This window comes from Harpia harpyja, chromosome 14 (genome assembly GCF_026419915.1).
Source record: "Harpia harpyja isolate bHarHar1 chromosome 14, bHarHar1 primary haplotype, whole genome shotgun sequence".
Lineage (NCBI taxonomy): Eukaryota > Metazoa > Chordata > Aves > Accipitriformes > Accipitridae > Harpia > Harpia harpyja.
The window spans coordinates 3,831,435-3,858,005 of NC_068953.1; the positions used below are offsets into that span (position 1 = coordinate 3,831,435).

The following is a 26,571-nucleotide window of genomic DNA, read 5'->3' on the forward strand; positions in this document are numbered from 1 at the left end:
AACTGGCAGTTCAGTTAGACTCTCTTAGAAATGTATTCTCTCTGCCCTTTAGATTTGCAGCTTAATTTGTTTTACTGAATAAAAAAATACTGTGGTGCAGTAGAGATATTCATGTCTATTGGAAAGGCTCATCTAACCTGTTGTTTTTCTTCCAAAAGTGGGAGCATAAAAGTGTTTGTTTGTTTTTTTAATAAAATATCTGTTGGACTTTTTCTAATAACTCCAAATTGTAAAGTATATTACTTTTGTCTTGATGCTTTTGCCCCTAGTTCTTTGGAATGCTTGTGGTTGTAGAGCTCTCCAGACGTATGGCTAAATGATGTGTGGGAGACTGGGGCTCAACAATGGCTTTTCTCCCTTATAGATCATCTAATAGAGAAGATTGCTTCTGTTATTTATTATTGTAATATTTCATTTCTGTCTCATCAGTCTGTGTCATATATGAAAGCTACTAGCAATGGTATTTTTTTAGCATATAACTCTCACCCGACAATGTATCATGATAACCTTCGCACATCACATAATTTAGAAAACAGTTTGAAATCCACAGCAGTGCCTTGTAACTCTAAGTGACTGATGACAATGTATATATTATTAATAACAACGTGTTTTTCTCAGTATTGTGCACCAACAGAAGAGTGTTGGATAGAATGAATTGCCCTCCATTATGCATCATAAATCCCACAAATCACGTAGTGCATCTTCTGCTTCTTTGCTTTGAGAATGCATTGAGTGCTCCTTTACCACTTTCTTCCTTGTTTTCATGGTACCCATTTAACATATTCTGCCCTCTGTGGCATTGCTGGGAGGATGGAGGGCAAGGGATCAGCCTGGTAGATGCAGCCTGCCAGTGGAGAACTAGCAGTTAGTCTGTTTTTGCAACACAAGGCCTATTTTGTTCTCTCCCTTCCTCCCTGTGCACTCCCCGCACTGCCTTCCTGGGCTGCTGAGAGAGTGTTTGTCTCCAGCAAGTCCAGAGCTGGAAAGGATGGAAGCTCACAACCATATTATATATACCACAGATCAAAATCACGCTGTCAAAACATGAAAATATCTCAATAATTTTCTTTTTAATTTTAACTGTCAGCCTCGAGATACCACTTGCTCTCGAGCTACTATGCATAATGTGTGCCAACTTGCTTCTACTTATACTCTTTTTAAAATGTAAAGCAACAAATTTCCTGGCAGTCTCTGCAAAGTAATGTAATATAACTTTCATTATAAGAAGGTGGTGAACATAATGTGACTTCTTAACAGCTGCAATAAGTGATGTGAAGCTATTAACATCTTTTCAAAACAAGTAACAAGTGAGAGGTTATTTTTCATCTCTATTTCTAAAAAAAGGGTGTATTATTTTAAGCAGATAACATTTTGCTTGCACTTATCTGAACTAAGTAAATTTTTACATGAGTTCTCTAGGTCTGTACTGCTTTGTGAAATTAAGAAGACTTTAAAAACTAATGCTAAAATACACTCTAATAGCTGGATTTCAAAATGAAAATTTGGATGTTAAATTTTATGTATGGAAATGATGGCTGCTAACAAGGGATTCTAGTTCACCCTTATCATTTTCCCCTTAGATTTATGATTCTGTAAGAGTTGCCTATTCCATTGTTTATTTCTATGTCAAACTATTTGGTTCTCATTCGAGTATTCTCAAAAGGTGAGACAGGTCTGATGCTTTTGAATTGCTTACTAAGGAAACAAGTTCTTTGGAGGTAGGTAACCCATTACAAATACAAAAGGGGAATAAAAAAAAAGAATTGAGACTGTCCATGTTGAGGTGCACACAACAGTCAGTCTATTAGTAGACTGAACAGAAAGGTTTTAAAAAGTTGAGTAGTCAACATTGATAATTGAAGCCTTAATAAGAGACTTTTTTTGAAGTGTAGCTTAAAGTCCAAAAGGACAAATGCTGTCTGGTTTACTTAGTTTGGCAGCTGAATTGGAGTTTCCATTGTGGTGTGATTAGCATTGTTTTCACAGAAGTTAGTAGCTAAAGTTCATTAACAATAGAATGAGACTGTAGCAAAGAGTGGCACTGTTTTTCCTGCATATATAATCTTGACACTTATGTTATATCATATTAAAAACAAGGTCGACATTGTTTCTAGTTGAATGAATTCTTTAACACGCTCTGAGACGCTGTCAACTCAGAGATAGGATGTGACTACAGTATTTCATAAATATTGCCCAAAACAGATGCCCAAATATGCAGAATTTTTGTAACATACACTTGCTGAATAAAGGCAGAGTTGGAGTATTCAGTCTTAAGATCCTAATTTGAAAGGCAGGCATCAGTAAAGCAGCTCAGTTCTACAACCTTTCCAGAGATATTTCTCAGATCTTTTGCATAATTATGTTGTATTTTGCAACTATATGATCACTGCGTACAAAACTAATTATTTAACTTTTTTGTTTTCTAAAGGATGCAATGAGATTATTTTTTTCCATGTGATTTACTCCTGCAAACTTAAATCAGGCTGTTGTCTTCAAGAGTGGAAGGTTTGGAACCAAAAATACAATTCTGAAGCGAAACATTTTTCAGCTGCAAGTAGTATTAATAGGAATTGCCACTTAGTGATCTTCCAGTTGGTAGAAACAAACCATCGAAATGATAATTGTAGGATTTATTGGGATTTAGATTGATTAACAAGCTAGACAACCAAGCGGGCAGTATACATTGAGCCAGAACTCTGGCTCGTGTGACGTCAGCAGAGCTTATCTGGAATCAGTGGAGCAAAGCCCATTTTATTCCATTTGCCCAAAGAATAAACATATGCCATGTCAGAGAGAGAACAGTTGGAAACAATTGCTGCATGGGATGATGATGAAAAATAGCTGGAGAAAGATATAAGGGTGTTTAGACTTCTTTAAAGCCAGACGGCTGACTTAAGGATGTAAATGAGGCCAGCCTGGCATTATGGTGGAATCATCATTGGATGCTGCAATGACATGAAGGTGCACTTGATAACATCTTTCTCAGCTCTCTTCACTAGGTGAAAGAAATTCATATACATTTTAAATGGGAAAGAGAACCATTAAAGATGCCTTATTAAATGAGTTGTTTAGAAAAATTGAGATAATTTAATTTCGTTTTCACTGAAGTTGAGGAAATTCAGTGTTTGCAATTGTCAATCAATGGAAATCTATTTTATTCTTTAGAAGCGTCCTTTGAAATAATGGATTTTTATGTATTGGAAATGCAAAATTTGAAGTGTTTGGGGAATGTATTATCTGCAAAGAAATTGTGAATTACTTTTGAATCATTTCATTTTAATCTCCTGACTCATTGCTTGATGGTATGGTGTTTATTTCAAGATTTTCACAATCTCAAATCTAGATTGTTCTGTTTTGTGGAAATGTGGACCAATTTTGAAATATCTGAACTAAGCTTAACATTAAGAAAGAACCTGTAGTGAGGGTGAAAAGCTAAAACACCTCCTTCTTAGAAGTAAGCACACTCAAGCAAATTGTTCTTTTTATGTGGCTTGGGGGGGCCATGTATGATCTACGCTGCGTGAAAACCTATAGCCTCAGTCACATGACATAATCAAAATAAGCTTTCCTTATCTCAGAAAAAGTTTTTAGACCATTCATAAATATTGAATGGGAGTCATATTGTAATCAGGAACTAATTTTCTTTTCGCATTATCTCCTGCCGTTCTGTGGTATGAGAACACTTTGTTCTGTACAGTAGTCCTCACTCAGAGCTTTGGTTTCTCACAGAACCAATTAACTAGTAAAGACTTTGGATCTCCGTAAACATCTTCACCAAGGCATGCAGGTGAACAAATCCCATACCCAAGGATGGGTTTCACTCCAGCTTGACGCTCCTCATTTATGCTTCCTGCTCTCGCCTGAATGCACATTGACAGTTCCTGTTACAGATACGGATTTAGATTCAGGAAATGTGGCTTCATAGAATTGTTCATCCCACACTATATTTTAATGCTATGGGCTGTCTTAAACATTAAGAATTTATCATTGTGTGGAGTCTTTTGATTTTTAAATGTGCATGCTTATCCCCTCTTTAATTATATTGTTTACTTGATGTCTGCCTTGTGTGTCTTTATTTAACATTAGGCTCTGCTTTCTTTCATTGACTCACAGGTGAAATATTTGACTATAAGTTTTATTTCCTTTGTGATTGTATTTGTTACAACAGGAAAAAAACCAAAACCAAACCCTACGCCATTCTAACTGTTGGTTTCCCTTTTCTTACTAGTTTGCTGTTTTGTGGTTCATAAGAGATGCCATGAGTTTGTTACCTTCTCTTGTCCTGGGGCTGACAAGGGACCTGACACTGATGTAAGTACATTGACATTTAATATGCTGCTTTTACACATAGTTTTATGTTGTTATACCTAACTGTGAGAATGAATTACAAACAATGTCAATAGGCTGTTCGTGATAGATAATTGTAGTCTGAGTGGCTTTTAACAGTTTTGAAGTGAATATTTATGGACTGTAAGATCTATTTTTGGTAAGAAAAGTAACAATGAACGTGTGACCAAGAACAATGTCCCGCAGATTGTGACAACCCTGAGGTGCTTACCCAAGCATAAAGTCAGCATTTTATTTTTGTTTGCTTTATGTTGGATGTATTTGATATTAACAATTCCCAGGAAAGGCTGAGGCTTTTTCTGAGTTTTCTTTGTATCCATCTTATCTCAAGGTATATCTTCAGAGTTGACTCTGGTCCTTGTCCTCTCTGCACACCAAGGATCTATAGCTTCAGTTAGATGACAGTTTAATCTTGAGCCAGCTGGCTTATCTGAGATAGGTTTTTGAAACAATTATAATCATGCTTGAGCTAGTATACCAGTCAGGATACACGCATTCTGTCTTGCTCTGTCAATACTTCTATATACACGTAGCATTTTTGGTCAAGAACCAGTTTTTACTTTCAACACATCTGCTTACATGGTGAGACGCATGTACAAGAAATTTGTGTTACACTGCTGAAATAATAAACTAATCTTGTTTGTTCACATAAAAATAACATTTCTTTGGGTTTTACAAATTCCACTTTACAGTGAAGTAATTTAACATCTGCTTATGGGAACAATACATTCCAAGTGTTCATTGTCTGAACGGCTCTGTTTTGTTTCTTATAACATATTCATGCTCTAGATTGTAGGCTATTATCTCCTCTGATGAAATGCACCAGAAGACTTTTCTTGCTAGGTTTTAATGAGCTTCTCATGAATTGTTTTAATATTCTAGCCATGAGATCAATGAACAATATATGGGCAGAAGACACAAGGGGGTTTGGAAAATTTGAGATGTTAAAAAGTTCTCTTTTTTTAAAAATTTAAATACAGGGAAATGTCAAAGAACTGAGAAGAATTTTTAAAATAGTTCATTTTTTAAACATTTCACAAAATCTAATTTTAAGTACATAAGAAAAATGTTTAAGTTAGGAGTGTAGTTATCCCATTCAGTTTCTTCTGTTTAGCTGAAATAGTCACTTCCAGAGAGCAAAGGAGGTCTTAGGTGACCTCAGTGATACCTGTGGTTGGTCTTTCTCCACTGGTTGCAGAGAGAATTGAGTGGGGGTGAGATCTGACAATCTTGTGGCAGCATGCTGAAGTTGGTGGCAGAAACACTGCTCTCCTCAACATCTGTCTCTTCTCTTCCTAACTTTCCCCCTGCCCTCTCGACGCTTACGGAGAGGTGACCCACTCATGAGTCTGCCCCTGAACAGTACCTTTGCCCAGAGATCACCTAGCTTCAGTTACTACTACTATGGCAACTGCTTACAATGGAAGAACCTTCACAGTACTCGAAATATCCTTGCTAAAATCAACTGAATTATATTAAAAGTATAATTGTAACTGAAGCCTTTCTTTTCACCTTTCCATCTTTTTCCATATTCAGTTCTGGTAACTCATGAAATGCTCCATTATTTCATTTGTATCTGTATCTCCAGCCAACTTTTTCTTCCTTTTCACTTTTTTGTGCTTAGCTCCTCATCTCAAATTTTCTTCATCTTTCATCAGCTGCTCTACTATTAAATCAATCATGAAGGCAGGAACAAGAAACCAAAATTATTCTTCCTACTCTTCCTTTTCTGAAAGTTCTTGAATTCTTGAAGCTTTGAAGTGAAGTGTGGAGATTGGCTCTGTCTATATAGTATAACAGTTAAATAAGTCTTTTGGAATTTGGAAGTTGTGGATTTGAAGTGCCTTGAGCTACAGAAAGGCTGAAATCCAGGTCTCCCCCAGTCCAGGGGAGTGTTCTCATCACTAAGCTATCATGCAGGTGGAAACACCTACTCTCTCCCCATCTCCTGTTTCTAAAAGAAAGTAGCCATAGCCACTATTTTTTCTGGTGGTCCGGATGACTTTAGGTATAGTCAACCCATTTGCATCGGGTGGCGTTCGGGTGATTCTCTGAATTCTGTAATTCTCCCCACACTCTCTCTGTTGCGTACGTGGGCAGTGCCAGCACTGCCATTGCACTGCACTCTCTGGTACGGGACCTGCTTTCCTAGAAACTCTTACCTCCAGTTTATTAGGCAAAATTTTTATGTCAGGTGAGCGACTGTTATTACCAAACTGAGTAGAGGTCACCATTACCATATAGGAAACAAAGTGGGTGACAGTGCCAGATTCATCCTGATGAGTATGTCTGTAGCTGTTTTAGCAGCAGTCAGGCTGGGTGAAATGCAGCTTCGCAGATGTCTGTGGCAAAATACGTGCTGAGCATCAAAGGAGCCAGAATTTCAGCAACAGTCTGAACAATTAAAGAATATCTGTTTAATTACTTGTTCTCTAAATATGGTTCATACCTACAAGCAATACATTGCTGATTTGCTTTTGTTGGTCCTAAAACACAAGTAGAATAAAGCAACTAAATCTAGTTTTAAAATACGCTTGCTTGTGATGTAAGAGGTTAATGAAAGTTATTGTTGATTGGCAATTTTAGTGGTGACACTCATGAGTAGGCCTTCTATATCTATAATGAATGGTTTGACTCTTGAAAGTGTTCTTTCTTTTTTTTAAAACATGGGTTCTTCAGGGTTTTTCTCCTAATGTTCATAAGTGAGAATACACATTTGCGTGTGAGACCATTTAATTTTATCGAGAACCTCTTCATGGTTGTAGAATCTGTTATGTGGCAGGTTGTTAATAGTCTTTAATATTGCTGACTGCATTTTGTGATTGTTTTTTTGGCCCTGGTGATTAAATAAATCAGCCTAATGTCTTATTTTAGTATTTGGGTTACCAAATGATCATTTTCAATATTTACACACAAGCGACATCTCAAAAACACTTTGAAGATTAAAAGCAAACAGAAAATAAATATGTTTTATTAAAATTGTGCTACATTAGTGTGTCCTATTACACAAAGAAGATTGTAGAATGTTTTACTTTACTGAAATGTTTGACTATAATGTCTACCATTTTACAATTCAGTAACTTATTCCTATCCAAGTTAGCACAAGCTTCATTCTGAAATGTAGTGTGCTATAAAGCTTATCATAATATTTAGCAGATTTTTAAATATTAAAAAATCCTTTTCTAAATTATTTCATGCAGGTGCACAATTAATTTGCATACTCAAATTCTCCAGTTTCTTTGCATGATGTAACCTTTCCATTAATTTTAAGAGTAATATTGTCATTAATAAAATGAAATTTTCCAGAGTAATAATTATAAATTATAATAACATTTATTATTATTATTATTATTGTAAATTATCATGCACTGTACTTTTAGCATGAGGCAATCTTTACAAATACATCATTAGAATAATTATCAGTTAAATTTGTTTTATTTAATAAGGAGAATCCAAAGTCAAACAGTCAGATAGGTGCCCTGCAATGGATGACAGTCAAGGTTGGAATGCAAAACATTTCACTATACAAAACATTTCCCACTCAGAAGCAAAAGTGCCTTTAACAGCCAAGGGAGGCATTTCTTGCAGGCGGCTCTTGCAGGTAAGTGTTCACAAATGTCCCTGCTGAGGCCTGAGGTATCTAGGACATTATGGCGAGGACTTATTTATAGATTTGTCTTGAGGCGAGATAGTATGGCATTCATGCTACATGCCCTCCAGGGATACAGAGAGTTTCTGAGCAGTGGGGTTTATTACTCGCTTAGGAAGACTCCAAAGGGGAGAAAACCCATAATTTTTAGAAACTTCATTCTGAATTCTATGGAAGCTAAAGGTATACACGTGGCTGAAGGGCGAAGTCGAAATCTATCTTCAAAATAACGCTCTTTTGAAAGAGAGCATTGAACTGCTTTAAAAATACATTGCGTACAGAGAGATTTCTATCATGTAGTTATTTTCAAAACTCTTTGGAACATCTTTTTGGCTACAGCAATCCCCTGCAGAAAGTGGGAGCTCCACTGACAGTTTGAGTAATTTCTCTAAATATATTTAACAGTTGCAACGAAAGTTATTTTTCAATTTCTGGATATTTAAATACAGTCATTCAAGAAACAAAGGGGATTTCAGACTATGCTATCCACAGACCTTTTCTTATTTCCTAGCCTTTCTTATATGCCAAATATTTAATAAACTGACTACTCAGCTGTGTAAAAGTCCTGTGCTCTGTATCATGCTAAAAATAGTGGTGTGCAAATATTGTCTCTTCGTGTAACACTTTTATTTGCTACACTATTCTATTGCTGTAAAAGACGGAATAAATTCTTGTTATTACTTTAAAATTAAATGCCTTAATAAAGGTGAGTGTAAAAGAAACAAAACCTTAAAATCACTCTCTTTTTGCGTGACTCAGACTAGCTGAAATGTGAGGTTGAAAGGTCTGTGTTTGTGCCAAAAGGAAAATAATACTTGTGAATAAAGTGGTCGTCCTTGACTAGCACTGAAATGATGGTGTCTGGGGAATAATATCATGTGTCAGATGAAATAAGGATTCACACAATCAAAAAATTTTATGTTTCCTTAATACTTGGCAGGGTGTGAGCTCTGGTGTCTTAGCAAAATACCAGCTCAGGAAGTTATTTTGCTGCTGTCTAATGGCTCTCTGTAGTTTTGAATAGAAATTATTCATCTTCTCTTCATGGCCAACTCTTTTATGGTGATGCTATTGAGTACAATTTAACAGCCCCTGCTGCTATTATACTTTAAAGTTACATGAAGCATCATCTCCAGTTCAGATACTTGGTTTTGGAAGATTGCTTGGTGTTCATAAAAACTATTTTAAGTCATTGATGAAATGCTTTAGAACTTGAGTAAATTACTGTAAAAATGTAAGAGCAACCTCAAAAATTGACTGCTGCTGTAACTAGCTTTGTTAAGATGTGTTTAATATTAAGGAATCACTAGTCAAGTTTCTTTCAAAAAGGATACTTTAAAATTGAGAGATAAATCTTTCTTCCCTTTGTTAACAGAGCATAGTGACCAGAAAGTGTTTTCAAACTGCATGTGATTTATTAAAATGTTCCCAATTTCATGCCACATAGAATTAAAAAAAATCACCAGTAATTTAAAATAGTGTTTGACTGTATAAACTCGTACTGAAAAAAATTAATAAAAATTAATACAGAGTGCACAAGAACTCAAACATCACCGTCTCTGGATCAGCACTATTTTCCTTTCAGCTTATAATAATATAGGATCCAAAGGAGGTTTATGAGCAAAATAAATAAATAGAAATTAAAAAGTGGAAAAAAAATGTCAATGAGAGCAAGTGACTATACAGTCAAGGGAGATTAAATCTGACTTTGCTTCTCAGAATTGCAGTGAGCTCTTAGTATTTAAGCACCTCGAAGAGAATGAATTGATAAGATACAGATGTGGGTTTATGCAAAATGAAACAGGAAAGCCATCTCATCCCATTTGGCAGGGTAACTGACCTCATGGGTGTTGAAGGTGACATATATGGAAAAGATTTTAAAGTCGATAAGCCTCTTGATATTGAAATTATTTGGGAGCTTTGTTATTTTCAGCACATTTGAAAAATCAGTCTAAATTTGATGAGCTGTGAGGTTCTGTGGGATGCTGCAGGAGTTAAATATTTTTGTCAGTGCCTTGGATATTGGAATAATGTATAGCTACACCATTTGCAGCTGCCAGCAGGGAGGACTTACGAGAACTAGAGGACAGTATTTAAGTTCAGAATTTTTTTCATGTATTAAGATACAATTTAATAAAACAAATTTTAAAAAAATCACACTTGAGAGTGGAAATAAAAAAATAAATCAATGTGAACTGTTCGTGAAGGCAGCAGTGTGGAAGAAAATGAAGCAGGTCTTTTAGTGGGTCATAAACTCAGTACTGGCCAACAGTGTACCTCTGATACAAAGGCAATGAATTTCCTGCAGGGATATGTTAGAAATTATTACTCCATTTTTTAGTGAGATGTTTTATGTAGAATTCTGCAGCTCTTCGGGAGAGGAATTTAGAAAAGAAGTAAAATGTTAAAGGTCTTTAAAGCATGACCTGTGAATATTTTCCATGTCTGTTAAGTTGTAAACAGGTATCATATGAGCAGCTTGCGGCAAGGGAGAATTAACTATGTAATAGTGAAGTTTTCTAGGTGTAATGATGGGTAACTTCTTCAATGGGTTACCAAAAGAAGAAATTAAGATTTTTGTTTTGGGGTTTACTTCTCTAAACAGTGCTGTAGATCTTATCTGTGCCCTCATCGGAGCTACAGGAAAGGCAAGAAGAGTCCTGTAAGGCTCCATCATGCTTTTTGTTTTATGGTTTTAGAGTTGGGAGGAGAAAGATCAGTCCTCAAAAATTCATATGCTGGGGGACCAGTGGGAAATTATCATTTGTAAATGATAATTTACAGTAGGACAGCAGTGGGCTTGGGTTTGGCCTTAGGCTTGGAGAAATGCTGATGTCCACATTTACTGCAGTATTACACTATTCAGTTTGATAGCTGTGGTTGTGATACAAATGATATGAAGGATCTTCTTCCTTGTGTCGCACCTCTATAGTAAGCAGGAGTTAAATTAGTATAATTGGGCTGTCCTGGAGGGTTTAGTTGTCTTGACCAAATTTCTTTTTTCAGTTCCAGGTAATGCTGAAATATTTATTTTATTTTTTTTTAAATTCTTCCTTCTGCCACCCCCCACCACCTCCCCAACCACACCCCCCCCAGCCTTTAATTATGCTTCCAGGCTGTTTACATGTAGGAGGTTGGTTTCAGAGTGAAAGAAGATAGTTGCTTTACTGGTCTTGGGAATTAAAAAAAACAAAACAAAAAAAACAAACCTCATGAAAAGAGAAGGCAGTAACTGGAAGCATAGTCTTAAGACTTACTGTAGAACTAGTTAAAAAGGGATTTTAATCAGAAAGCTTTGCAGTTTATTTCCAAGGATAATGAAATGCAGCAGCAGGGCATGTCTGATTTACTTTTAACCATTTCGTTGTTTTTACAATGAAAAGCAACTATTATCTATGTTTTGACATCACGACTGACCTGAGAAACAAACAAGCATCACTGATAAATATCATAGAATCACAGAATCTTTTAGGTTGGAAAGGACCTTTAAGATAAACAAGTCCAACCATAAGACACCAAGGTTGTGGGGTTTTTATTGCTAATCTGAATTTTGGATAATAGGCAATCTTGTACTAGAAATATTTTCTTTTTAATTAAAATAAAAATCTTCTCACTTCATCACAAAAGATACAGAAAGGCAGGAAGATCTGGCAAGATACAGTTTATCACTTGCCAGATTAGCAAAAATGCTCTGTCAGAGAAGCCTGTATGAATTTTTTTGAAGTGATTCTTAAACAACTCTGATGCAATAAATTTATTAATTTTTCATTGTATACCCTAAACAAAGAAAATATAAAGTCCCCTCTGTTTACAAATTGAGATACCATCTCAATGCATTTGTATGTCTATGTTTTCTAATTATGAAAATTATTAATCATGATGACTTTGTTTACAATAGGCATTATTAGATGGGGACAGTAGGTAATATTCTTATTATAAAACAATTATGATGCAAACATACTTTTGTCAAAATATGGTATTCCTTACTATATTACTACTCCCTTTTCCCAAAAAGCTAGTCCTAGGGTACCAAAATGAACAAGATCACAGTCAATGCAGTAAGTACTTTAAAACAAATTTTACAGGATAGCAAGGATATTTTTATTACAAAAGTATTGTATTTCTTGTGATTACCCTGACTTCTGAATCTCTGCAGAGTGTCCAAAGTAGTTTATGGAAAAATAAAGGTTCCATGCTTATGATTTTGACCTCAAACCCTAAAAATTAACTGCAGGGAAAACTTGCTTATATTAATTTTATAATTTTTTAAAATTGTTTTTTAATGGTATTGTGCACAGTTATAATGGCTCATTATGAAATGTGGGTATTTGAGTATATTGACAATGGAATTTAAATTTGAACAGAATCAGTCCTGAGGTAAGACTCCTTTTAATGGAAGAGAGAGAAATTGAAGAAGGAAATCTACCAAAAAGGACTCTGTATGTATTGAGTATATATTCTGCTTATATTCAGCTGGCATCTGAAGGAGGTTCATGTATATGATAGGGAGGGCGTGCCTCAGTTTCCTCTATCAAGTGCTTTTAAACTGGGACAGTGTCTTATGTCCCTTGACATTCCTCTCCCCTTACTGGATACTTCAGAATCCAAGTGCTATTTTTCCACCCATCTCAATAAAGAAAATCCAGCCATATGTCACCCTCTCCACCTTATGTTCATCACCAGTTGGCAGGCACTGCCTGTCTTCAGAAATTTTCTCCTCACCTGCCTGTGGGTGGTTTACCACTGCTCAGTGCCCATGCACAGATTATTTACTGATCAACCAGTTCAGTGCTCCTTTGGAGACAGGTTTTAATTGCTCTTAGCTGGCTGTACAGAGGTGTTCATGGCACTGCTCACCTAAATGCCTTCATTTAAGTAGTTAGAAGCAGCTTCAGAGATAATTTGAAAGCAGTTCATGTACTGGAACATGCTTGCATTTGTCATCTACTGAGAAAACATTTGTACCTTCTATTTCTAAATTAAAGCACAGGCTCCTTTTCTTGAAGCTAAAATGGTTTTGAAGCTAGAGTGAATGATGCTCAAGAAAAATCGAATTAAATTACAAAGGAACAGGTTAATGAACTTTTATAACTACTTATAATTCCCTTCCCTCTGCCCTACACTGCAATCCTGGAATTGACTCTCTTAGTTTGACCGTTTGCAGAAGATGCATGGAAAAATTTTTACTGTGGTATTAAAAAGAACTGTATGAATCCTCTCCTTGTACACACTGCACTTATAGGAAATATGTGATAGATGACTGCCTACACAAAGTGTGTGACTCCAAAGGCACATTTGCTTAGGTCTTCCTTTGCAGCCTTTTAGTCTTTCGGTTGATGGAGCTTGCACTTGAGACACTGGGCATGTAGTTTAACTAGGTTTTTTGTTATAGTCTCTGAGCTTTGAAAGTTCATAGCTTTTGAAAGCTTTTTATTTATAAAGAATATCTTTTTTTATTTTCCCAATCCAGAACAATTCAAATGCTCAATAACTGTATCATAAAAAAATTAGAATTTATATCTTTATTTTCTAGGCTTTTGCAGTGCAATATACAGTATAACATAGATGATACTTGTAAGAGTTAATAGTTAAACAGAGACAGTACTGCTGAGAGAGGAAATTTATATAAATGATGAATCTAAAAATATCAGTGATTTTCATAAGTTAGCATTGGAGAACAATTAGGCAGTGATATTATAAAAGAAGAACTCTCAACAAAGTTCATGCCAATAGTAAAAAGAAATCTTGTTGATAGGGTTGCAATATTAGTAGCAGTAACTACAACTGGTTAAGCAATCTGCTGGGTGCTAACTTCCCAATCAAAACTTTTTCTAATTCCCCAAATTGAAGTTGACATTATTCCAACAGCCCTTATTTTCCAATTGTTAAGAGTATATTTCATAGAATCATAGAATGATTTGGCTTGGAAGGGACCTTAAAGATCACCTAGTCCCAACCCCCCTGCCATGGGCAGGGACACCTTCCGCTAGACCAGGTTGCTCAAAGCCCCATCCAACCTGGCCTCGAACACTTCCAGGGATGGGGCAGCCACAACCTCTCTGGGCAACCTGTTGTTCCAGTACCTCACCACCCTCACAGTGAAGAATTTCTTCCTTACATTTAATCTAAATCTACCCTCTTTCAGTTTAAAGCCATTACCCCTTGTCCTATTACTACATGCCCTTGTAAAAAGTCCCTCTCCAGCTTTCTTGTAGGCCCCCTTTAGGTACTGGAAGGCTGCTCTAAGGTCTCCTTGGAACCTTCTCTTCTCCAGGCTGAACAACCCCAACTCTCTCAGCCTGTCTTCATAGGAGAGGTGCTCCAGCCCTCTGATCATCTTCATGGCCCTCCTCTGGACTCGCTCCAACAGGTCCATGTCCTTCTTACGCTGGGGGCCCCAGAGCTGAACGCAGTACTCCAGGTGGGGAGCAGAGCGGAGAGAGAGCGGAGTAGAGGGGGAGAATCCCTCCCTCGACCTGCTGGTCATGCTGCTTTTGATGCAGCCCAGGATACGGTTGGCTTTCTGGGCTGCAAACACACATTGCCGGGTCATGTTGAGCTTCTCATCAACCAACATCCTCAAGTCCTTCTCCGCAGGGCTGCTCTCAATCCACTCATCACCCAGCCTGTATTTGTGCTTGGGATTGCCCTGACCCATGTGCAGGACCTTGCACTTGGCCTTGTTGAACTTCATGAGGTTTGTATCTCATGCATTTAGTTGTGCAATTTAAGTTGAATTTAATTATTTCCTTGTCAACTTATACTTACACTTTGCAAAAGTTTGTTGTGTCAATCTTTAAGCTGTACGCAAATATGATGACATGATATTGGGGTTTAGGGGGGGAATAATGCTTAAGGCTTACTAATAATCTATTTTCTTACATGAGATGTCATGTGTAAAATGTACCATAGACGTTTCTATTAGGTTCCACCCCCACAATCATGTGTTCTAAAAAAAAAAAAGAAAAGTCTGATTATGGCACACTGAACTTATTAGCTAGAAGGAACATACACAGTCACAGACCACTGAGAAAGCCTTGCTGAATGCCAAACGTTTTTAGCACTGTCTGTTTTTTGCGGTGGTAGTTCTTACACCAAAATTAGATGAAATCTTAATTTGGAATAAAATGAGTGGGCTAATTTTGAAAAGCACTGTAGATTCCATATGCTACAAATAATTCTAGAATGTGTCACCAGAGAGCATACCTATCTTTGTAAATTATTGGTTGTTATTTCCTTGGGGTGCTGGGAGAAATTTGTTAGTCACTGCTGAGTTAAACTGGTATAGCCTCAGTTTCTTAATATAAATCACACAACTCCAGTAAACCACCTATGGGGGTGGGGGAAAAAGAACAATTTGTACTTCATAGGAGAGAGCAAGTTTCTTTTATCAAGGTGTTTTGACCCTGGGATACAGAGATGAAAGAGAGAGAGAAAAAGCAAGGAGGGGAGGAGAGGTAGAGGCACATTCGGACTGGCAAGAGAGCAGCTGCCATCCTTTTCCATTTGAGCTCCATTTACCGAACTGGTCCCGGTAAAGCATTTGCGTAGCTTTGCATAAATGAGCACAGTTTAGTTTCATTCTTGGGCATGCTTTTGTTATTTTGTTTCCTTTTAATTTCTGCTGTCCGTTTTTGGGCTGATACTCTTAAGAGATCCAAATAGTTCACAGATTTTTCTTCAGCCTTTGAAAAAGATTGGATTTGTCTTGAAATAGCCAGTGATCTCGGGGAACATGTATTAGAAGATATCATTGTCACAAAATATTTTCTCTTTTTTATAGTTGGTCAGATTTTTATAACAACCTAAGGAAACTTGATACAAACAGATTTTAAATTGACTGCATATTACCTGCACTGAAAAACAAAATCCTGATGCTTCCATTGAAGTAACGTTATGCCAATCATGATTCCTTTCATAATTTGTTTTCCACTATTCCCTTGCAAATAAATAAACTGTAGTGTGGCCCATGTAATTAATGAAACTTAATCCTTAAAGTACCAGTGATCATAGGCTAGGCTCATGGACTAAAAGCAAAAACATATAATAAATTCTGGTAATGAGAACTTAATAGATATAGGAGACAGATTAATTTTTTCTTTCTTCTTTTTGTCCCCATGAGAAGGGTACCTGCTGAACTAAGGAATGAAAGAAATTTCTCTGTGTTAGGAAAACCGTTGTAATCTATAACAAAGCTACCTTCAGGTCCGTTTCTATGGCAACAGGAGCATCAGACCAGCAAAGAATGGACCAGCAAGGAGAGAAAAGCCTCTATAAAAATATATAAAAATAGTTACAAAAAGCATATGCATTGCTTTTTTTTTCTTTTTTTTTTTTTTAAGAGAAAAAAAGCCCAAAACTTGAAGTTTTTTGAAACCTAGTTATTATAATAGCTATTTAGGTTAGACCCTGTCCTATTGGCACTGGAGGACTATTAGAATAATAGCAAATTATTAACTTCTTGGACATTAATTAAGAAGAGTTTATAAAAAATGAAATCTCAAATCCAAACTTACTAGAAGCAGTATAATTTTTAAAGTGATTTTTATGTAACCCCTCTTAAAAAAGCATTTTCTGAATCTTAGGGTCTTCATTCTTTTTTATAAAAGTTATAGTGAGATGGGAAAGGATAGATCTTTGGTCTGCAAATAGCCTTTTCTCCTATCCAACTAATTGCTTTATTATAATTAAATCTTCTTTTTGGTTTCTGATTGCAAGTATGTGAATTGTAAATCACATACTGGCAGTCCCTGTGGTCAGCATTCTTCTTCGCTATGTCCTTGGGCTGCCAGAGATTGGGTAAGACCACATGAAAAATAAAAAAAAAAAGCTTTTTCCTCCATCTTTCAAATGTTTAACTACTGTCATGCCAGTAGGAAAGGTGCCATCCCCAACACTAATGAAAAAAAGTGTGGAATTAGTGCAATATACATTTGAACTTAGTGTTAATACTCTGATACTTCTTGAAAATGAAATCTCCTGATTGCTATTTTTAGCCAAGCCTACTTTTATAATGGTTCTCTCATTGTTTCACAGTTTCAAAGAAAAAACGCCTAGGTAAAAAATAGGATGCATATTTACCTGTTTTACTTGTATTGTTGAAATCAACAATCTTTATTTAGAAAAGAAGGAAGCTACTGAAAATATTCCAGCTCTACTTTTTGTGCTTCAGATATTCCTTATACATGGTTCTACAGGTGCTTTGCAATGCGTTGCTGTTTAGAAGTCTGACTTCAGGAGCTTTGAAAGCAAGCAAAAGAAGAGTCCAAGCAAATTAATGTGGATAAATAACGCAGCAAAACACTGTTGCCATATTATTGAAAGAATTTACTGTGTCATTTCTTTATAGAAATATGGTACCACTTTTTTTTATACCTCATTTCTGGTACTGTCTTTGTCAAGTGTTTAAAAAAAAAAAAGGCACGATCACATTGTTTCAAATGGGCATTACTAATACAATGACTTGGAAAATAGCTAGCAGATGAAGTTGTATAGTCTGGTTTCTTGAAATGAAGAGCAAATCGTGACTGTTTGATTGAATAGGGACTTCAATGAGCATAAGTGAACAGTTACTTCTAGTGTGTTTGTATAAGTAGAGTTTTATAAAAATTCTGATATACCTTGTCCAAGAAGTAGGCTAAAAAGCAACCTGACTGCAGCAATGAGGTTTGAGGGAGTTGGGAACAGATAGGCATAAGAATATATATAAAACCTACGTTATATAGGCCATACATATATACACGTAGTGTTTCTGAAAAAGGTTCTTAGTTTCAGTGTCACAGATTTTTTTTGTAGAATTTTTTTTTCCTGGAATCACTTGAAATCTGGGATTATCCCTAATTATTGTTTTTTTCCTGAGAATTATTTGCATTTAATTAAAGAGAATCTGAGCCCTACAATCCTAGCAGGGAACAGGAAGAAGACCTGGCTATGTCTTATTATAAATAGCTTTATGAAATCCTTCCGTAGTCAAAATCCACTTTTATTTTTCAAGGTCTATATTAGTACTTACAGATTGACCTACTTATGAGTACATGAGCCATGTTGTATCGATAAATCTGAAGCGTAAAATCCCATTCCTCAACACACATTAACAGCATTCCTTTTTTACCATATTAAAAAGCTTTTTACTTCACTTAATTAAAACAAATAAGCATTTTAATAACCAGAGGCTTTCATTTATGTGGCTGTTCTCAAAGTTTGTTTTATCATGTTGACCTCATTCTACCAAGTGAAATTCAGTTCTCAATCCTGAGATTTAATGAAGTCAATACTCTGGTTTAATACTGGCAACTAGAATAAGAGAGTTGAACGTACTCTGCTGCAAGCTACTGGCATCCTCTGCTGACATGCCAATAGCTCCCAAATGGCTCTGGCCTCTAAAGGGTGCAAGAAGAAAGAAAATGCTTTTCGAGAAGCAGAAGAAAAAAGGTAGAAGGACAGTGAAAAAAAACCAGCAGAAATGAAAGCAGTCCTGTAACTTTTAGGAGAAATGTATAATCCCTCAGAGTTTTGTTTAACATCTGTTACTTGTATCTTCATGTGCCAAGAGCATGATTGGATCATTCATGAAAAGAAAAAGAACTGTGCAATCAACAGACTTTGTTCAATATTCCTGCATAAAGGGGATTTGTGATAAATAAAATGAAAGACTTCAATCAAATGCAAATGGTTTTATATTTAACATGCTTAATTTAGAAACATGCCACATAGAGGTAAAATTAAGAGAAATAGAAATACACATCCATTTGTTTTTATTTGCTGGAAGCACGTTATAAAATGAGAGGGGTAGAAAATGTTCTATTCTACCATTCCAGACTAATCCTTTGCTCTTCTGTGAGGAGGTACAGCTGTTTACTGATCTTACAAGCTCAAATCAAATCAAAGTGTTTCCTAGTGCTTTGTGTTTGGCAACAATAAAGCCCTCGGGTCAAATGAGGAGACGGCTTCTGCGTCAGAAAGTATACCTGAACTACTCCTGGAACCCTATCGAGGAGATACATTGTATATCTAAATTAAGTCACTTTAGTGACATAATAATCCAGAAATGGCTACTGTAATAAAAGTTTTTCAAGTAGTCCTAAAATGAATGAGCAAAAAAGTGCCATTTTAATTTTCTTCATGTTAGCTGTCATTGCACTGCATTTTATTTTTTTTAATCTATCTGCTCCTGTCACAGTAGTCCATTCACTCAGGTTCATTCCTGCTTGTTTTGCCAATACTGTTGGAATACACTCCAAGAATTTGGGTTAATAGTCATTGCAATAAAAGATCAATGCATCTTAATCAATACAGGCTTCCAAAAATTAAACATTTCCTGAAGTTGTGGCTCAAAATGGCCACATTTAAAAATAAAGTTCCTCCTTAATAAGTAGAAGATGTTTTGTCTTCTGAGAACGTCACGCATAAAAATGTCTTTAACATGAGTTGTTTTTTTTTTTTAAATTAAGGCCTTTTGGCAAAATTTGCCCTACTCTTAAAAAGGATACGAAATTCCTCATCCATGCACACACATCTGACATATACACACAGATATTGTTCATTTTACACGATCATTAGTGTTTGTGTTCACCAGCAGAGTCAACAGGAGCTGCAAGTAAGCACTTGGTGCTTTTGAAAATTAGGCTAATAAATCATAAACACCTAATCTGGGAGTGTGCGAGTATGTCATATGCTATTTAGAATAATAAGATACATGCTGTTTGTACTGGCTGCTTCTTACACTGTTGCATGCCTATTTGTGCATAAAGATTATCACCATGTAATAAACTATTTATGGTACCTATATGTTTAAAAAGCATTGCAGTTACACTAATATCTAGATGGAAAAAAAAAAAAATCAGTACTGCAAGTAATATGGCTCAGCATACCAGTTTTAAGAAATCGCTTGCTTTTCAAGGAAAAACTCTGTATAAACGAGAGTTTTTCTGTACTGAACTGGCTAACAGTTGAATTTTGTAAAATGTACTGAATGCAAAATACTGCTTTGGAAATCTTGATGGTAAAGACAAATTCAGGAAAAGGTCTCAGAAACAGTGGGTTTCTAGGCATTTCTAACATTAGGACAAAATTTGCATCTAAGTCAGTGGGAGTCTTTTCAGTGCTTAATGAACTGTGCTTGATTTACAAACTTGGTATTTAAACTGTTTCTTTAACACAAAAATAAAGAGTACGTAAGATTACAACTATAATAGAAACTAAAAAGATGCAAAATGCACTATGTTGCATCTATTCAGTTCAGAGCACATAGGCAAATGTTGATTATGTAGAAGTGTTCAGCGCATCTTCTGCAAACTCCCAGGCAGAAATACCTTTGGCTTTGATTGGTGATGGAATGAACACACTCTGCTGCTGTAGTAATGAATTTGAATGATGCCTATAAAATCAGATAAAAAATTTATAGTTCATTTAGTAGGAAATGGAATATGAAATGATACCACAGGTATATGGTGTACTCCTGCTGTCCTTCTGTTTTAGGGGACTCAAATAGCCCCAGCAAGGAGAAATTTCTTCTTCAGGTGGATGTCTTTGGCAGAACTCTGTGTGACCCCTGTGCTCTCTGTTGGTGACTACCTGCTTAGGGTCACGATGATGAGCTGTGCATTTGCTGCAAAGTTTGCTGAAGTGAATGTGCCCATAAATATCATACAGTTTGCTTAATATGTGGTGTTACACAGTCACCCTATCTTTTTTTTTTATAAACTTTGCAGCTTTTATATACATTTTATTCACTGTGATTAAAAAGAGGTGGAGGTGTAAATAAGGCCAGTGGCAGGAAACTGTTGGTTCCAAAAACTTGCTAGAATAATAATATAAAAAAGTAGACTAGGAAAAAAAGTTTTAACTGGATTTCTCCAATATCCCCAGCCTTGTGCAAAATCATCCAAATATAGCCAGTTTTTAAAAGTCTGTTAATGCTATTCCAACTTAAAAGATAACAACTTAAAAGTGAAGTCTGCCAATAAAGGGAGAAAACTAATAGGTAGTAATCAAAACACAAAGAAGAAAATTGAATTAAGTCCTTGCTAATGATATTCCATAATTAGATCTCCTTAATGGATGGGTAGAATAATCTATTTAATTGTAACTATAGTTTGTGGTAGAGTACTATGACTTATTGTATTATGTCTCTATAATGAAAGAACCAGCATTACTTTTGTAATAAGTACATTTTTCTCAAAATGCTCTCTTTTCTCAATTTACTAGACATTTATATATCGCCTTGTGAAGTTTTTCTGATCTTTTGATCAAAAGGGATATTGCACCAATGTTCTCAGTTAATGCAGCAAGTTTTTTGGCCTTACGTATTTTCAAGTATATGCTGCTATTTAATGATTTATCCTTGACTGGCATGCCTTATGTTGAGATGTTCTTTATCTACAGCCTAATTAAACTAAATCATATACCATCTGTGTCTAGTTCAATTAAAATGAATTGGACAGATTGACCTCCTTAATATTCTTCAAAGTACGTTATTAGTCTGTACAGTCCCTTCAAGATAACTTGTCATCTCTTGAGACAATACTTACTGTCTACTTGAAAAAAGTTAGAAAAAAAATGCCAATCTGCATAACTAAAATGAAATAAAAATGTGTATCTTTCCACTTATAACAGAGACTTAAAACCAAAGTAAACAGTAAACTCCTGCGAAGTTACATCAGGTGCAAGTAGGAATACAACCATGTTACAACACGTGCAGCTCCTGCTGATACTAACTTAGAGCTGGGATCGGGGCGTGTGGCAGTGGAGTGCTCAGTGAGCGCGGGAGCAAGGGTGATATCCTCACGCGTGGCAGAGTGCAAGTGTCTGGTAGGAAGCAGAGGAGGAGAGGGATGCTCCCCTGCTCCCCTCTCTCCTGCAGAGCCTGCGAGAGCCCCAGGGCTCCCAGTAGCCAAGCTGGCAAGTCCAGAGGCTCTGGCTGGAGCGTGCAGTCACCTCTCAGTTGTGTTGATCTCCTATGAACTGAAATTTCTTATCTAGCATTATGGCAGGTCTTCAAGTGTACTTTAGGTTGCATTTCATTTTTACATTTGTGTGTGCTACCCCAAGATCAAATTCTGGTTTCAGTTTGTACCTGCCTGCCTTCACAGCTTCTTTTTCCCCTTTGCCTCCAGATTAATTACATCCTCAATTTATCAGCTTCCTTGTGTCTAGTTCAAAGTCTGGGATCCTGCATGTTCATTTCTCTGAAAATCTAATAGAAGTTTCTAATGAGGTCTGTGGTTTAGGATTTGTCATCTTTGACTACTAAGCAATCTTTGACACACTTCTTTAATTTGCGTTCTTCCTCAGCTTTTATTCTTTTAGGTCTTTGCTTTTTGGGTGGTTTGGGGAGTTTTTTTCCTAACTAGTGTTCATTTTCTTGTTCCGTAGCTGTGCTTCCCCTTCCCCCCTTTCCATAGAGCTCCCACGGAGCTTCTGCCCTGACCCTTTTCCCATCCTTTGGTGTCACTATTGGAGCTGGCATTTTGGCATGGTTTGTGCTATGTTACTCATGATGGCATCACCATCTTTTCTGCTGCTAATGTTTTTCTGATGCTCAGAAGTTTGTCTTCAGAGCTCTTTGAGGAAGTGAGGGTCTCTTGTACTGGGTGTGAAAGGACCAGTTATCTACAAACAATAAGCAAGGGTGCTCTTAGTACAGATATAATATTTTACTTTGCTAACAGCTGAACAGATATAATGCTTCATGTATCATGACTTGATAAATGTTCCATATTTAATGTGTAAAATAAGGAGACATGAAAAATCTTTAATTATTTTTGCATTTCCTGTGTAAGTTTTCAAATGAGAATTAAGAGAGTTGAATTATTCTCTTACATCTGTGCTTTAGGTAGCTGCTTAAATTTTAGGCCTATTTAAGAGATTTCTGGGCATCTTTTCTTGAATAGATAGCAAGAGATAAAATCAATAATGTGTATGGACTGCTGGTAAGTTTATATGTCCTGCCTCCACTGACACTGACAGTTGTATGTAATAGTTCTTTTCTTCTCTATAATAAGGTAAACCATGATTTTTGATTCTGCTACTATTTTTAAAGGGATTTACTTGACTGGATATTGATAGTGGTATTTTCCTTACATTCACTTCAGTGTTTGTCTGCTATCTTTAATTAATTAATTATGCTTTTAACACAATAATTTAGCCTGTTATTACTCTCTTGAGCCCTAACTCCCCTCTCGCATTAGACGCCTGATCAGGAACTCATCTTTAATACAAAGCCACTATTTTTCCCTTCCCTATGCATGCAGATGGTATTTAATTTCTTGCTGGAAGTAGCCTCTGCAGAAGATGCTGCCAAAGTGTCTTCATTAACTAACTGGCAGAAGTTTTGAGCAATCAACCACCTTTCCTTCAGATGATAAAATCATTTTGTCTGGCGAATCTTTTAGATTTTTTCAGTGGCCTTCAGAGTTCCTTTGCAGCCATCCTTGGAAGAGTGAGAACTAGTGAACACAGCAACATGCTACGGGTGTTGTCAATGAGAACAACTTTTTTGAGATTCTGCAAATTATATTGTTCATAGTTCATGCAGGAGAGTGAGTTAAAAAAATGGAAAAGTCAGTGAAATATGCAACCAGTTTTTATTCTCCAGATTAATTTGTTGTAAATAACTGTCCATCAGACTTAAAACACTGTCTGTCTTAAGCAAATAGTTCTTTAACGTCATGGTTGAGGCTAAAGCACTTTGTGAACTGTGCTTCTTTACTGTGTTGGGTTTTCCTGTGGGATATTTCACTGCCCTGACCTTGCATAAACTTGCTGCATCCAGAATATCCTCTGTGATTACATCCTGAGATGCTGTGACTGTATAATAGTATTCCGCAATTTTCTTTAAAACATATTTAATGATATTTTAAAAGAAATTTAATTATTCTGCAGAAAAGAAAAAAAGTCTTTTTGTTTGTAATAGAGAACAACGGAGAGGACAAACAGTAATTTTTGCTGGCTGTTTGTGTGAGTCAGTAAGGGCTGATGGAGTATCCATTAAGCACTTCAAACTGAAGTTTGAGATTTAGCTACAAAATTCATCATCCTGCAATAAACAGGAAAATTTAATTTCATTGTCAATATGTAAGATGAAAATTTACTAAAGCTAGATGTTACTGTGAGTAAATTGAGTTTGAATTCATTAAGAACCTAGAAACGATCATCAAGTCAGTAATGAAACAGTAGCAAATGCAAAAGCAGGCTTTTAATATTAGCACAGATTTTGTTGAGCTCGTTCCATGCTTCCTACTGCTACCTGCTTATTTTCTAATTCTTTAGGCTGATTTTCTAAGGAAACTGCATATGGCTTGTCAGTCCATCCTGCAGCTCGATCTTTGTGACTTAAACCATGTTACACCAATTAATTCATCTGACAGCTTCTGTCTCCTGACTGTTTCCCCATCAGTTAGAAATTCAGTTGTCTGATTTTGTGCTGAGGAATTCCTGATGCTCTTCAGCCCTGTGCCTGCTCTGAGCTGCTGCAGCACAGCAAGGAGTAGGTGTTAGCATGACACTTAACATTCCTACAGCACCTCTCACAAGCCTTCAAGGCACTCCACAATCATCAGATCTCGCTATGTCCCTGCAAGATAAGGACCTCTTAACATCAGTAACTAGACACAGAGAAAATGAATCTTGCCTGGATCATACAGAATGGGGCAGAATTCCCATTCTCCTGACCTCAAATTTGTTCTACACCCACTCTGTTGCAGGGCGTGTGCGTCTGTACCTCTCTTTGCCTTCATAAAGCACTGTGAAAATAAATGGTACTTGCTTCTCATCCTCAGGAAATGTTTGTGAGGATGGGGTTTTTTCTTTTAGAGGAGAAGGAGTTGGAGATTGGGAGAATAAGTTTTCTAATCAAGAAGAAACTGAACCCCTTCCTTAGTAAGGGCTCCATTTGGTTTATTATAGTGCGATATTTCAGGCATTTTTCTGAGGCCATGTGAGAAGGCTGTATCTTTGAAAGATATTGAATATTTAAAACGAGTGTTCTAAGATGTTCTGAATTCTCAAGGGACAGATTAATAACTTCAAGCTAAAATATTTCAAAATAAGAAAGTTATATTCCAATGAGTTTTTTGCCTACTTAAAATAACCCAGCTGTGAAACTGGAAGTATGTGTACTAAGTGTTCTTTGTTCAGAGTTTAAAAATAATTCAAAACCCCAGAGATCTGGAAGCAGATGTCTGTGCTTCAGGATTCATAAGGCCCCAACAATGGGAATATCTCATTGTCAGCATACTGATTTCATATTCATGTGGCACCCATTTATCCACAGAAAGTTTCTTTTTCCATGGTTAAAGGGTAGTTTTCAGAGATAGGGCGTTTGGTGGTGTTTTTTTTAACTTGTTCTATGTGCTTGGGCTAATCTCTGTTCCAGTCTGATTCAGCCTTCTCAGATATATAATAGGCATCTCAACCTTTGTACCGTAAGGTTACTTCCAAACATTAAAAACCCAGTGGAAATCATTTTGAGATCCGTCTTCCCGCAGCCCACCCACCCCAGGCTGAGGCAGCTGTGCTTGGGACTGGCAGCGTTGGGAGAGCAGGACGCAGTGAGAAACAGAGGCTGTCCCACCTCAGCGTGGAAGATGCCGCCTGCCTGGGGTTCCACAACATCCATGAAACATTCACTTGCAGGCTGGATATGTGTTAGACTCTGCTGTTGGCTCGGTGTGCACTAAAAATGGTAATTGCCTAATATGATGTTGGTCTTTGCACACAGGTGCCTGGTCCGAGCCCAGTCCATTCACTGGAGGTGTTGCACATATACTACAGCATAGTATAAAGAGCTTAGGAAACTGCTCTTCCCATATGAGTCTTCACAGTGTTCCATTAGCGTGACATCTCCAGGTTTCGTGCTTTAATTTTACTGTCTCTTATTTCTGTTCTTTATTCCTTTGTCACAGTTTTTCTCTAACAATTCTAACACATTCGGTGACTCCATACAGATATGCCCCTCTTTGAACTGAAGAGTTACATTTTTAAATAGATGTTGCCATTCTAACCTGCCGTTACAAAAATAAATTGCCGTTTTATTGGATTGACTAGTTATTCTAAACTGTTCATTTCGTGATGCTGTGGGCATGATAACTGAACTGGTAATATTTGAACACAAATACATGTTTTATCAAGGAGCATTATAGAAAGCTTTAAGGTAAAGATTTAACATGCAATGTTTCTTTTTTGTTAACACTAGGATAATTAATACTTTCCTGTAGTGTTTTTCATCCATGGCTTTTGTCATTGCTCATTTTTTAACCTGCAGTTTATGTAAAGACAGTTATAATTGTATACATTATTGTCTGGAGAGGAGGTTTTTAAACATGTAATCTTAGTTAAGAAATACTCAGTACTCGTATTTCAGGCATTATTTCAGTCTGTGTAGTCAACTTTATTTAACAGAGAAAGCTTTGATTTTAAAAGTACCTGCCTGATTCACAGTGTCTTTGATTAGACAGATGTGAGAATGCTATTCTGTTGGTTTTAATATAGTTACTTAGTACAGTCTTGAGGCAGGCCGAAAATAAGCTATTATTTAATTGTGTTAAATTAATGATATGTAATTTTTTCAGGGAAAG

At 36.4% G+C, this 26,571-nt stretch overlaps 1 protein-coding gene across 3 annotated transcripts in view; it reads left to right on the forward strand.

Moving 5' to 3' along the window:
* PRKCA (protein kinase C alpha) overlaps positions 1-26,571 on the forward strand; it is a 169,458-nt gene that overhangs the window by 56,089 nt on the left and 86,798 nt on the right. For all 3 annotated transcript variants that reach the window (XM_052807383.1, XM_052807384.1, XM_052807385.1), the window contains exon 3: positions 4,229-4,311. In XM_052807383.1, the coding sequence (XP_052663343.1) occupies positions 4,229-4,311 (83 nt within the window). The remainder of the gene's footprint in view (positions 1-4,228; positions 4,312-26,571) is intronic.